At 48.6% G+C, this 15,011-nt stretch overlaps 1 protein-coding gene across 1 annotated transcript in view; it reads right to left on the bottom strand.

The window, feature by feature from the left end:
* Nucleotides 1–15,011, bottom strand: part of LOC138487915 (uncharacterized) — a 145,281-nt gene that overhangs the window by 44,323 nt on the left and 85,947 nt on the right. Inside the window, exons 13-14 of the mRNA XM_069614928.1 lie at nt 8,639–8,844; nt 8,409–8,526 (exon numbers count right to left, since the gene is read on the bottom strand). Coding sequence (XP_069471029.1) covers nt 8,409–8,526; nt 8,639–8,844 — 324 coding nt within the window. The remainder of the gene's footprint in view (nt 1–8,408; nt 8,527–8,638; nt 8,845–15,011) is intronic.

Below are 15,011 nucleotides of genomic sequence, written 5' to 3'. Positions count from 1 at the left end.
GGGTGGCAATCTACCAGGACCTATCCGCCCTCACGCTACAAATGAGGAAAAAATGCGGTCCGATCATTAGGTGGCTGCAGGAGAAGGGGGTCCGGTACCGCTGGGGACACCCATTCTACCTATCCTTTGAATGGCAAGGGGAAAACTTTCAGCTTGTTACAGAAGAGGACATCCAGAGAGGCATCGACAAACTGATCGAGGTCCCCCCGGGCCCTCGGGGGGAGAACGGCGGATCCGACGGAGGCCCGAGCCGCGCTCCGCGGGGCCCTGACCTCGGCCAGGGGAAACAAAGTGAAGGGCACCCGGAAATTCAGAAAAACCAGGCACCCCTCGGAGGGACGTGGAGGACCCGCATGATTATCGGATAGAGGAGAAGTTAAAAGAAATGCAGTGCAGATCCATTGTGGTTCACTCGCTCACTCGTCCTCCGTGGCCGTTGGCGAATTGGGGAGAAACATCCGTCCCACTTTTGTTGACGCCAAGACCCGCGTGATGGATCCGAATGATTAAAAGGGGAGAAAGTTAAGAAATGTGATATTATTGTATTGCATTTGCCCGCAGGGCCCTCATGGGCCCCTACATGTTTGGGGGAGTGTTATGTTGTATTGTGATGTTGCCACAGTTGGCAAGGCTTATGCCGAAATTGATGGTTGAAGGTTTCGGATCCCACCTGTCTGAAACAGAGTGGTGGTGTTCTCGGTTGTCAGAAGGTGCCCAGGTGCGTCCGAGACCTTCGAAACCCCCCCCCCCCCGATTCACACTGGAAGCTAGCTCACAGTGGGACCCTGCCCCTATGAGACACAAGACACGCAACGGGAGTATAGGGGGCTGGGGAGGTCCTGTAGAAGGATTGGACTCCCAACAACCTGTAAAATGTTCCTATGGGTATAACCTGGAGGGTACGATCCACACCATTTCTCTCTCGGGGCCCAGGCAGCGGCCCTGGTGGTTCGTTGACTAAACCCGATGTATGTCGGGCGATGGAGACGGACGCCTACCAAAATGGGTGAGGGAAATGGGGAACCGGGGAGGGGAAGAAATGGGGAACGCCATGCCATGGTTCTGGGGTTCAAGTCTACGGATGATAACGGGGGCACTCACTGAGGCTTTACAGGGCAAGGATAGCGACAACCATGGTTGAAGGTCGGATCGGTACGCTCAACGTGAAAGGTCTCAACTCACAAAACAAGCAGTCTCTCACAAGTAACTTATTCCGCAAACAAAAATTACTGGCCCTCTTCCTACAAGAAACCCACTATAGAAGGGGCCCCGCCCCCCCCCCCCCAGGGGGGTCCCAATGGTTACAGTTTGGGAGGCAGCGAAGGCCACCTTCAGGGGTCTCATCGCAGAGGGTTCGAGCAAGAAGCGAGAGAGGGCCCTGATAGAATCCAGAATCCGGGAAGACCTGCGGGCCGTGAGGGCACAGCTCACCAAGGGAAACAGAACGCGAAAACCTCCTGAGTGAAATGAGAGAGAAGAGACAAGCTCTGCATACAACCCTGATTGGAGAGGTAGTTAAAAAAAATGAGATACACGAAGCAGAGGTACTATGAGAGGGGTGACAGGGTTGGAACTCTTCTGGCACATAGGCTGAGGGGAACAGGGTGGGCAGACACATAGAAAAGGTCAAGGACGGGGCGGGCATCACCCAGATAAAAACTGAACACATAGCCAAATCATTTGTGGTCTTCTATAAGGCCCTTTACACTAAACAAGAGGGTGAATCACTGGATGAAATTCGAAAATATCTTGAAGACTGCCCCCCACCCACGCTCACAGACCTAGAGAGGGAGACACTAGGCAAGGAGATAGAGGAGGAGGTGGAAGAGGCCATCAAAAATCTTAAAACAGGCAAGACTCCGGGAGAAGATGGGTACACAGCGGATTTCCATAAACAATTTCAGTCCGAACTAACCCAACCACTGACCAAATTATTTAACCAAATCAAAACCTTATAAACCATTCCACCGATTCCTGCAGGCCATAATCACAGTCATCCCTAAGCTGGGCAGAGACCCAGCGGAGTGTGGCTCATACAGGCCCATCTCGCTTCTGAACACAGATGCCAAGATCTTCACCAGGATCCTGGCGACACGTCTAGAAAGGTGTCTCCGACTGATCCATCCCGATCAGGTAGGCTTTGTAGTAAATAGACAAGGAGCAGACAGCATGCGCAAAACCCTGCACATACTGAGCTCAAAGGGAGTGAAATCCGATGGTGCTCTTCTCGTCTCTAGACGTGGAGAAGGCGTTTAACAGGGTGAACTGGGCCTTCATTGAGGGGGTTCTGTCGTCCTTGGGGATGGGACCCAGGTGGCGGGGATGGATGACGGCCCTCTACTCCCGCCCTTCTGCCAAAGTAGTGGTCAATGGAGGAGAGTCGGAGTCCTTTCCTTTAGAGAGAGGCACAAGACGGGGATGCCCAGTGTCTCCCCTCATACGCCCTGGTGATGGAACCCTGGGCCATAGCAATCAGGACTAATGATCAGATCCAGGGTGTTAAAATAGGGCGAACCGACTACAAAATAACCCTGTTTGCTGACGATGTCCTCCTGTACCTCTCTAAACCATCCCAATCAGTCCCAGAGGTGTTGAATAGTCTGGAGCGATATGGTTCCCTGGCAGGCTATAAGGTCAACGTAGATAAATCAGTGGCTTTCCCGGCAGGCCAGCTCAACGAGACCAAGGGACAATCCATCGATAACCTCCCGTTTTGTAAACAAACAGAGTGACTCACCTGGAGATCCGAATTCCATCACACCTAGAAGATCACTTTAGGGTAAACTACCCGCCCCTATGGAGGTCAATCAAACATGACCTGGGACGCTGGTCAAAATCCGGCTTCTCATGGATGGCTTGCCTCAACTCCATCAAAATGGTAATCCTCCCCAAATTCTTATATCTGTTTCAAATGCTGCCAACCCAGATACTGGACTCATTTCTCCTAGAGATCAAGCGGGCCCTTCTCCACCATCTATGGGCCGGTAAATCCCACAGGATTGCTTATTGTTATTGTTATTTTGCATTTATATAGCGCCTTATATACCATTGGTATGGTCTGAAGGCGCTGGTAGGTTGAACGCCCTTGGGAACCGATCAGTAGAGAGTAGAGAGAGTCAAAAAGGTGCGTGTGAGCACCGGGTATGTGTACAGCTCGTGCAGTATCAATGTAATAGCTGCTTTCTAGCGGTAGGTGTGGTGGTTGAGAGGTCAGGAGTATGTGTTCGTTCTGGCAGGATTAATCCAGATCGGATGTGGCTGCGTTAGGCCTGAGGAGAACGCCTCGCTGGGGGGTGTGTAACCAGCAGTGATTATTTAGAATGATGTGGAGAGAGCGGCGAATGTTGATATGAGAACAGTTATACCGAATGGTGTCATAGTATCTCTGTGTTCTAGTTGAGTGGTGATGTAAGGAGAGAGTAAGCGTGTTGGTGAGATATGATGGGTTTCATGCCCTTTCAGAGACTTCTACTTCACAGGGAGGCTATTGGGGACACTTCTAAATTCAACTTCATAGAGAGGCTATTGGGCACATTTCTAAAATCAACTTTCAGGGAGAGGCTATTGGGCACATTTCTAAATTTAACTTTTCACAGAGAGGCTATTGAGCACAATTCTAAATTCAACTTTTCACAGAGAGGCTCTTGGGCACACTTCTAAATTCAACTTTCCACAGAGAGGCTATTGGGCACACTTCTAAATTCAACTTTTCACAGAGAGGCTATTGGGTACACTTCTAAATGCAACTTTCTAAATGTACTTCTAAATTCGACTTTTCACAGAGATGCTATTGGGCACACTTCTATATTCTACTTTTCACAGAGGCTATTGGGCACACTTCTAAATTCAACTTTCCACAGAGAAGCTATTGGGTACACTTCTAAATGCAACTTTCTAAATGTACTTCTAAATTCGACTTTTCACAGAGATGCTATTGGGCACACTTCTATATTCTACTTTTCACAGAGGCTATTGGGCACACTTCTAAATTCAACTTTTCACAGAGAGGCTATTGGGCACCCTTCTAAATTCAACTTTCCACAGAGAAGCTATTGGGTACACTTCTAAATGCAACTTTCTAAATGTACTTCTAAATTCAACTTTTCACAGAGAGGCTATTGGGCACCCTTCTAAATTCAACTTTCCACAGAGAAGCTATTGGGTACACTTCTAAATGCAACTTTCTAAATGTACTTCTAAATTCAACTTTTCACAGAGATGCTATTGGGCACACTTCTAAATTCAACTTTCCACAGAGAAGCTATTGGGTACACTTCTAAATGCAACTTTCTAAATGTACTTCTAAATTCAACTTTTCACAGAGATGTTTCTAAATGCAACTTTCTAAATGTACTTCTAAATTCAACTTTTCACAGAGATGCTATTGGGCACACTTCTAAATTCTACTTTTCACAGAGAGGCTATTGGGCACACTTCTAAATTCAACTTTTCACAGAGAGGCTATTGGGCACACTTCTAAATTCAACTTTTCACAGAGATGCTATTGGGCACACTTCTATATTCTACTTTTCACAGAGAGGCTATTGTGCACACTTCTAAATTCAACTTTTCACAGAGAGGCTATTGGGCACACTTCTAAATTCAACTTTCCACAGAGAAGCTATTGGGTACACTTCTAAATGCAACTTTCTAAATGTACTTCTAAATTCAACTTTCCACAGAGATGCTATTGGGCACACTTCTATATTCTACTTTTCACAGAGAGGCTATTGGGCACACTTCTAAATTCAACTTTTCACAGAGAGGCTATTGGGCACACTTCTAAATGCAACATTTCACAGCTATTGGGTACACATCTAAATGCAACTTTCTAAATGTATATCTAAATTCTATTTTTCACAGAGAGGCTATTAGAGATGTCATCTAAGTGCGGCATATGCTTACAATCACATTACTGCCTAGAAGTGGCGCAGTCTAATTAGTGTGGTTCTCTAGGGCAATGGTGCTGGTTAACATTAGACTGCAGGCTATTGAAAGGTAAGTGAGAGTGGCAGGAGCTTTCTGGAGTAGAGTAATTGCTCTACCCCCCACCCAAGCCAGCACTTACAGTTTTGTCGGTGTCTGGTGGCTTCCTTGGCTTCCCCTGCGGACACCTGCTGACACTTCCTGGAGCCGCCCTTGGCCTTGGGGCCCTTAGCTGCTGGGGCTGCCGGGCAGCGGGCTTCCCTGGGAGGACCAGTGATGAAGGGCTCACGGCCCAATCAGAGCGGCGGTGGGCGGGTTGGGAGGCGGGAGGGGAGCGGGAAGCAGGAAGAGGGTGCGGGGTGGGAGAGGGACGCTCGGAGGGCCTGGGGGCCCAGTTGGCGCCCGGAAATCGGCGGCATGCCCGGATGAGCCTCCTTGCCTCGCGTCGGCTGCCTGCTTATGACACTATCACTAGACCCAAGGACGAGGGTGGAGTTAATTTCCCAGACCTAAACACTTACAAGGCGTCACAATTGCGCATCCTTGTTGATCATCTGACGACTGGCCCAAAGAAACAATGGGTAAAGCTGGATAACACTCTTCTCGCCGGTCACATTGGTTGAGTGGCTATGGGTCCCCAAGACATCTATTCCGAGAAGGGTTCTAAAACATCCGGTGTTGGGAGTGCTGTGGTCTATTTGGAAGGAAGGGGGTTACCTAAGATGGCTCACGACGTGGCCCTCACCTTTGAGCTGCATCTGGGCTCCGCCACTTTGGGAAGGGATCAACGAACCACTAGCCTTCCAGCAAGGTACCAAGGGGGTGATATTGCGGCTTTATAGCTTTTTGTTGTTCTCTACCCCACGGGACCCCCATCTTCCCAAGTACAATGGGGGAAGGACTTAGGCACCCCCATAACAGAAAAAAGATGGACCAAGATTTGTAGGCAGGCACACAGTTCCACAACTGCACCCCAATACCGCCACCAGGCCCTGAAGTTGATACACAGATGGCACTACCCCCCCCCCCAGAGAATAGCCAGAATGAGAAAAGGTTATGACCCCCACTGCTGGAAAGGCCATGTTGAAAAAGGGGATTATGTCCATATGTGGTGGAAGTGCCAGGTGGCACAGACCTACTGGAGTGAGGTCCTGTCATGGATAAGAGGAGTGGACGGAATGGTGAGAACTCTGTCCCCCTGGCTGGTGTCCGGCAATGAGGTCGAGGGGGGAGCCAAGGTGAAACACGACCAAATGTTGCAGGTCATGTTAGTCGCGGCTAGATGCTGCTGGGCCCAAAAATGGAAATCACCCCGACCTCCTGGGGAGGGGGAGTGGGTAGCGAAAACACAGGCAATCTATGATATGGAGTATCTTACCCACCTGATCGATGATCGACGAATCCAAATCTAACATCGAGGCCCTAGGGCTGCCATTTTTTGATAAATATGGGAAAATAGCCTGAGACATAAGTAATCAGCTCAGACGGTCCTCTCGATGGGAACAATACTATTGGGGCGACCCCCTTGGAGTGGGAAGAGATGGATTGTTACAGGAAATGTGACCTTTATATGCTGCACCTTGTTTTTTGAGCACTGTCTTTCTTTCGGAAGCAACCCTATGCTCGCATTGCATCTTCAGATGTGCTGGACCCGGTTGTTGTTATCGACCATTAAACCATGGCATGGGATGGGGGGCGGGTGTGGGAGGTGGGGGGGTAAAGTTGTGACCTCACTTTGATATATACCAATTTTTGCATTCTTTTTTGAAATGTCATAATTGTAAAACTCCAATAAAACCATATTTTCAACAAAAAAATCAATATAATTCACATGCGTTTGAGAAAGACCATCCCCAGTTTGACATTTCCGTTATTGAATAAAGAGATCAGTGTTGTGTAGGCTGATACAACTACTTACTTACATTACATGGTCAAGGATAGGCACCTGTACAACACACGTTTCCCAGGAGTCTGATCCCAGGATTATGTGATGGGTTACAAACATGTACCCATTGTTATTTTGCAGAACACTATGGAATTGCAATGTTGCCATCCACCCTCTGAGACCAATTGAAAATACGTTGGTCATACAAAAGTACCAGGGTGCAAAGAAAAACCGCAATGATGTACCGGGTTACACATACTATTTCCGGAGTGTGGTAGTCTCCCAACTGGAAGTCTGGCCATTGGTTAAAACTATTCTGGTGAGACGGAGGCCTGGGTGGGAGGAGAACCATCTGTGAGGGCCCACCCCCCTCCCTTTCACAGGCCGCCTCCCCACCCAAAGTATATAATCTAGTTTTTGGCTTCGATGGAAGCCCTTGGACCACTAGAACGTAGCCCCTGAAGTAGCTTCTTGGCCTGAAAGCGTTTCACTAGGTCCTTTACCACCTACACCACAGTATTGCTTTAGTCTAAAGTGGGCCATAATAAACTTCTCTCCGTGGCGACCATAAACACGGCCGTCATGCTAGATCTTGGGGATGCCATGGTCCGCAACGTCTCCCTTCGCTGCATGTATCACTTCTTGTCAAGTAGTGATAGAGCTCAAGGTACTTCAGCAAGCAAATCCTGGGAGGATAGCTCCGCAGCAACGTGCTCACCCTGGAAGCAAGACAACACAAAGCAACACGGGTTTGAAAAAATTCCTCTAACAGCGCCTTGATGCCCACGGGCTATGTGAGCACTTTAAAAATGCAAAATAAAGGCTCAATCCCACTGAAGGTTTTTAGAAAGGAACCAGTGCTTCGATACACCTTGGGTTCCAGGCTTCACTGCCCTCGCTAGGTTTGCATTCTTCCTAGAGCCCAGTCTGCTTTGGAATCAATATTTGTGCCATAGCCCATTTTCATTCAGATCTTAAAACACCAGTTAAATGTATTTCATTTGTAAAGCGCACATACAACCCAAAGGCATTGAGGCACTGATGCACATACAAGTCAAGTACAAATATGGTGAACATAGTCAGACATTGCGGTGGGGTGGAGCAACAGGGAGAGGCAAGTATGGTTACGGAAGGTAGCAGAGTGAAAGTGTTACAAGCAAACTGGTCATTCTGAGTGAAAGAGTGTGGTAGGCTGAGTGGATGTGTGGGTCAGGTGAAGAGCTGTGCTTTGAGGGCTTTTCAAAAGGCCCATTAGGATTTCTCCACCCTGAGGGGAGTAGGGGGTGGTGTGTCATTGCAAAGTTTGGCTGTGAAGTAGGGGGAAGCTGGATCCTCCTGGTTTACCAGTCAGATCTTACCTAGCACGCTTTAAAGCCCATTCCACACCCAAGGAACGCAAAACAATCTCTGGACCTATGCACAGCAACTATGTTTCGGTGGTGTACGGGACAGCACCAACTGAAGGAAAAACATGGGAGGGCAGCATAAAGAGATCAGCCTGATCTATGCAAAGCAATCGCGAGCCCCCGCCCTAGACACACAATGGATAAGGTCATTCTTCTGTAGCAGTGGAAAGAGGACTGAAAATCAGCATTACCCAGCATCCGGCCAGTGGGGAAGTTGCAGGAGACGCTAAAGGAGCTCATGGTCTGCAGCGTCTGGTTGTCTTTCAGGGAGAAATCCAGTCTGACCCGAAAGGACTGCAGTGTAACAGCCTAAAGACAAGCATTGCATTAGAGCATTTACAAACAAGAATACACCAGCCTAGGCCTGGAAGAGGCCGACTCATCCCGGACACGGAGGAGCCAACCATGCGGGTCTACGTACCTCGTACACCAAACCAACCCCAGGGGCCGGTACTTCCAGGCGGAAAGTGGTGCCAGTCCCTGTCACAGTGTATTTCTGAGAAGTAATCAGCTCGGCTGTCAGCGGCAGGTCACGGATGTAGGGCACCCAGTACCGGTCCATAGAGCCAGAAGTCATATCCATGATCAGAGTATTCTTGCCACAGGCACCAGCATAGATGGGAGGCACTGGAATAGAAATGAACAGCAGCATTATCCCTAGGCATCAGAGGGCACCACATTCAGAAGGGCACAGAATGAGCCAACGTTGAAAGGACCATAGCTGGAGAGGATGGCCACTGCGGTGGCCCATAGCTTACACCAGGTTAAGAAAAAATAAAATGTGTAAATATATATATATATATATATATAATGCTGGTTACAAAAATAAAAAAAATAACTGCCATGTGAAAGAAAATCCATTTGAGCCAAGTCACACATTCCCACAATGCCTTGCTGTTGTGGCTCAGAACTGGAACTTCCGGCGAAGGCCACTAGGGGGTGCTGTGGAATGTATGACTTGGTTTGAATTGACATATATATATATATATATTTTGAAACGACATTTGCCAATCCTTTTTTGGTTTGGGGTCATACCATTCAATACTTTTGAGGGACAATGGGGTGCCCCTTTCGGAAAAATAAATCGCTATATCTGCCCAAATATATAGAGTATCCGGGCGTTTATAATAAACTGCATTCAACTCTTCCACCTGCCCCCCCCCCCCCTCTGAGTGATGGCCACCGTGGCCATCGGAAAATAAAAATACAGAAAGCCATTTGCATGTAAGAAAACATGTAAATGCCAACAGGCCAGAGGTTTAGGGGATGGGGGGAGGGGGGGGGGGCAAAGTGAAATTTGAGAGTTGGAGTGGGGGCTAGAGAAAGTTTGGAACACAAGGTTCAACATTTTTCACATAACCTCATGTATAACCGAGGCTACCTGACATTTCAACTGAAAGTGTCACAGAAACGACAAGTGTTATGAGGGAATGGGAGAGATGAGGAGGCCATCCAGGGGTGTGGGGGTGCAGGCACACGAGGGGGCACTTGGTGAGGGTCTGGAGGACTGGTAAGCATTTCCACCGATAACCACAGGTATAATTACTACAAACAGTCTTGTGTAGTTCATTACCTGCGGTTATAGAAAAAGAAGAAATTATATATTTTTACAACCTGTGATGTTGGGTGTGGCTCGGTAGTGTTTGAAACGGGTGAAAGCCTGGTAGTGCCCACTTAATGGTGTGCTTGGAGAGCGACTTTGTATGCAGATTTGAATAGGATCCTGGTGGGGAGGGGTAGACAGTCAGGAGCCCCACCAAAGCGTGGCCATGGCTACCCTCAAAAATGCGGCCCCCCGGCAATGGGTTTGTTTTGCTGCACCACCAAGATGTCTAGAGAATTCATCAGGCCACCCCAATGTCTGGGGGCGTCACTGTAGCCAGTGAAGCGTGTACAGTGCAGGCGAGATAATGTGGGCGTTTGTTTAAGGGGGTCTGCAGTGTGATCAGCTTCCTTGCAGGAGGGTTGGAAGGGGTGCAGCTTAAGGTAGGCATTTGCTTCTCCCCCCTACCCATCAGCGCAAGAACATGGCTTCAAACTCCCTTCCCTCATGCAGAAAGGCATGCAGGGTGGGCAATTGAAGGTTTGATTTTGAAGAGTGTGGCAATCTGTAGCCATGTGGCTTACACAGTTTTTTGTAGGATAGGCTATGCTCTATGAAGTCCCGGGATTGGGCAGAGAAAAGCTGCAAAGTCAACAAATGTTGCAACCTTTGGTGGGGAACCAATGAGGACAACTTCAGTCTTGGTGAGGTTCAATTTGAGGTAGGCTTGGCATGCTGAGGGTAGCCAGGCATTTGGATGAGAGCGATATCCTTGGGGCCAATGGCCACAAGGGATTGTCACCAGCTTTCTGGATGTCGGGTCTCACAAGAATTCCTAAAAATTCCATGCATAGATTGTAGCGGTTGGAACCTCTGCGGGGGGGGGGGGGGTGACCTCACGAGTTGGTTGAATGAATGTGGCCATCTGTACAGCCTGGTGTCTGCTTGAGATACAGGAGCGCGATATACAGGATGCAAACCATTTCAGGACTGTTCCAGAGAAGCCCATCCAGTCAGTGAGTAAAGGAGCGTTGATCTCTTGGCTGCCTTCAAGTCCCGTGTTGGGGATTCACAGCACAACCATCCAAATGTTGATTGTCTGTTATTGTTATTTTGCATTTATATAGCGCCTTATATACCATTGGTATGGTCTGAAGGCGCTGGTAGGTTGAACGCCCTTGGGTACCGAAGTTCAGATCAGGAGAGAGTAGAGAGTCAAAAGGTGCAGGTGAGCACCGGGTATGTGTGCAGCTCGTGCGGTACCCGTGTAATGGCTGCTTTCTAGCGGTAGGTGTGATGGTTGAGAGGTCAGGAGTATGTGTTCGTTCGGGCAGGATTTATCCAGACCGGATGTGGCTGTGTTAGGCCCGAGGAGAATGTCTGGCTGTGGGGGGGGGGGGGGGGGGAGGGGTGTTTAACCAGCAGCGATTACTTAGAATGATGGAGTGAGCGGCGAATGTTGGTATGGGAACAGTTATACCGAATGGTGTCATAGTATCTCTGTTCTAGTTGAGTGGTGATGTAAGGAGAGCGTAAGCGTGGTGGTGAGATATGGTGGGTTATATGCCCTTTCAGATGTTCTGTGTTCCAAACCATACTATAAACGTCATACAAATTGTGTGCTCCAGTCCATTCCCTGCACTCCTATCCACTCCATGCACCCCAGTCTGCTCCACACATTCATGCATTCCGGCTTGCTGTGTGCGTTAGAGTCCGCTGCGCGTGCTCCAGTTCACCGTGCGTACTACAGTCATGGTGGGTTATACGTTCTTTCGCGCATTCTCTGCCTTCCCAACCATACTATATACATCACGCAATTCTATGCGCTGTCTGTTCCATGCCCTCCTATCTACTCGTCTACCCACCGCGTGCATTCTCGTCTGCGCCAAGCATGCATTCTTGTCTGCCTCATGTATGCGCTCCTGTCTGCTCCACGCATGTGAACCTGGCTGGCCCATGCTCTACGCATTCGGGAGCGCCATGTATCCATCCATTCTACGCACTCATCAGTATTGGGTGCAATCTGCGCTTGTTCGTTCTACGTACTCGGCCGCTCAACGCAACAAGTCCGTTCACTCTGGGCACTCATTCGCTCTAGCATTCATCTGCTTTATGCCCTCACATATACTAAGCATTCATCTGTTTTACTCACTCACCTCCTCTATGCACCCACCCCCCTCCCCGCACTCATCCCGCTCCCCGCACTCATCTGCTTTAAGCACTCCTGCTTTCATGGATTCAACAGCAATATCCTGTTATATATATTCATCAATTCTGTACACTCATTCTCTATACACTCCTCTGCTCTATACACTCCTCCGCTCTATACACTCGCAAGGTCTACATTATCCACACTTCCATATTCATGCGTTATCCAAACTGATGTGCTCTACAAACTCATCTGGTCCACATATTCCGTTTACGCTCATCCGTTCTGGACATTCATCTGTTTTACGCATTCCTGCGTTCTACTCGTTTCTGTATTACGCATTCATCCGCGCTACATGCCCGTCCGTTCTATACATCCAGCCGCTCTACACACTCATCCACTCAACATGTATATCCATTCTATACACTCATCTGATCTACATATTCATTAGATTCCCACATTCATTCGGACTATATAGTTATCTGTTAAAGTAATTCATTGACACGATTAATTTAGTTCACTCTGGATGCATTCTGCCCATTTCGCGAGTTTAAATCTCTTTACTGTTTGTATGATTTACTCTTAACCCTTTCACTGCTTTGATCTACTTTATTCGTTTAATTCTGTTTGTCCTTCTAGTTTGTATTAGGGGTTGTTAGGTGTTAGTTTCTCGCATCAGGAGGTTTGATGGATTGGTGTTCTTGAGTTACTGTTGGGTTGTTTGGGTTAGTTTGGTACAGGTTGGTTTTAGGGGAAAAGCCAGGTTTTCAGCAGTTTGCGGAAAGACATTAAATCCTCAGTTAGGCGGATGTGGGGTGGGAGTGAGTTCCATAGCGTGGGGGCCAAGGCTGAGAATGATGATCCGCCTAACCTGCTTGAGTTGGTCTTCGGAATGACTAGGAGGCCGGCTGAGCTGGATCTTAAGGTGCGTGGGGATGGTAGGGTTTTAGCTCGTCTTGAAGATAGAGGTCCGGTTTTATGCAGTGCTCGATGGGAGATGCACAAGGTTTTGAAAGTTACCCTTCGGGCTACCGGGAGCCAGTGTCTTAAGGGCTGGGGAGATGTGGTCTCTTGGGTCAAGTGCAAGAAGCAATTTGGCTGCCGCTTTTTGTGCCCTTTGGAGTTTATTCAGTTGGTACGCATGGACTCCAAGGTATAGGGGGTTTGCGTAGTCCAGTCTTGATATAACGATTGATTGGACTGCGGAGAGTCTGTAGGGAAAGGAGAGATATGGAAAGATGCGCCTAAGGGTTTAAGGTGGTAGTGGCAGGACTTTGAGACATTGTTGACTTGGCGCGAGAGTGTTAGGTCTGAGTCAAGGGTGCAACCAACTTTTTCACTGAGTTGGAGGGAGTCGGTAAGTTGCCCATGGCGGATGGCCAGGGTAGTGGTTGTGGAAGAAGTTCCAGGTTGCCACATACCATGATTTCCGTTTTGGAGGGGTTTAACAGGAGGTGGCTTTGGGTCATCCAGAGTTCTATGTCAAGGAGGCAGGAAGCCAGGTCAGGTCAGCAGTTGGGATTTGAGTTCAGGAGTTTTAGAATTAGTTGAGTGTCGTCGGCATAGTTGTAGCACAGGATGTTGTGCGAACAAATTATTGGTGGGAGGGTGATCAAGTAGAGATTGAACAGGAGGGCGGATAGGCATGCTCCTTGTGAGACTCCCGTGTCGACTGGTCGGGCTTGGGAGGTGTAGTTGGAGGGTATCGTTATTTGGTACCGATCTTTGAGGAATGAAGCTATCCATTTCAGAGCGGTTCCACAAATTCCTAGGAATTGAGGCGGTCTAGGAGAATTGAGTGATTGATTGTGTCGAAGGCGGCGGATAGGTCAAGAAGGATTAGTGCCGCGCTCCCCGCGGAGTCTGTCATTTTAAGGTCATCCCAAATTGAGGTTAGGGTGGTTTCAGTTCCGTGACGGGCTCTGAAACCTGATTGAGCGGGGTCTAGGAGATTGTTGGCTTCGACAAAGGCATTTAGTTGGGAGTAGGCAGTTCGGTGAATGAGTTTGGCAAGATTGGGCGGTAGGTGTTGGGCTCGAGCGAAGGTTTTTTTAATTAGTGGTTTGACATGAGCCATTTTGAATGCGTCGGGAAAGATACCTGAGGAAAGGGAGGCATTTATGATGGATCTTGTGTGTTCACCTGCGCAGGTGGAAGCAAAGATTTCTTTGAGGGTTGTGGCTGGGCAAGGGTCTAGAGGCGAGCCAGATGGTTTGCGGGCAGATAGAAGTTTGAGAAATTGCTCTGGTGATATTGGACTAAAGGATTCAAACGTTGGTTGCGTTGTGGTCGCAGCTGGTGGGGCGGCTGGTATGGGGGAGAATTGCTTGGAGGATGTAAAAGAGCTAGTTTGGTGGCTAGAGTATTTGTTCTTTCGAGAGCCGTGTGGGAGTCGGGACGGTCGTGTTGAAAAAGTGGGAGAGTGAGTCACACAGTGGTTGTGAGGGAGTCGGGACGGTCGTGTTGCAAGTCGGATGGGTGAATTCGGAGATGATTTTGTGGAGTTCTTTGCTTGGGTATTTGCAGTGTAGGATTCGGCAGTTGTAGTGGGCTTTTTTTGCTTTCCAGATTTCTGCCTTGTACTGATAAAGGTGTCGGGCCAAGGTAGCCCTATTCTCCTGGGTTTTGTCTGCCATGCGCGTTCTAGGTATTTAAATAGTTTAGTGATCTTCAACTCGGGAGTGAACCATCTGGGGAAGAGGCCACGGCAGGTTGATGGTTTGCAAGGGGGGTGTAAGCCGCATCAGGGATGTGTTGAGCCATGAGTCAAAGGTGTCAGGGGTTAGTTTGTGGAGTAGGCAGGTAGGTGGTGGAGACTGGAGGAGTGCGTCGGCTAGGTCCGGGTTGATTATTAGTTTTTTCCAGCATTTGCGTAGATTCAGAGGTTTGGATTAGAGTACGGGAAGGGGGACGGGTGAGTGGATGGTGAACGAGAGAATGAAATGATCAGACCAGAGGATAGGGGTGGGGGGCTTTAAATGAATCAGGGTGTTGGAGCTAAAGATGGCATCAAGAGTGGGTCCTTTATAGTGTGTAGGGCCGTTTATGTGGGGTTGGAGGCTAATTGCGTCTAACCCGTCAACCAGAGAGTGTGTCATAGGG

This window comes from Ambystoma mexicanum, chromosome 1p, assembly GCF_040938575.1.
Source record: "Ambystoma mexicanum isolate Mex_15411 chromosome 1p, UKY_AmexF1_1, whole genome shotgun sequence".
Lineage (NCBI taxonomy): Eukaryota > Metazoa > Chordata > Amphibia > Caudata > Ambystomatidae > Ambystoma > Ambystoma mexicanum.
The sequence above is the reverse complement of the archived record's forward strand: the minus strand, read 5'-3'. Positions and strand labels throughout refer to the sequence as shown.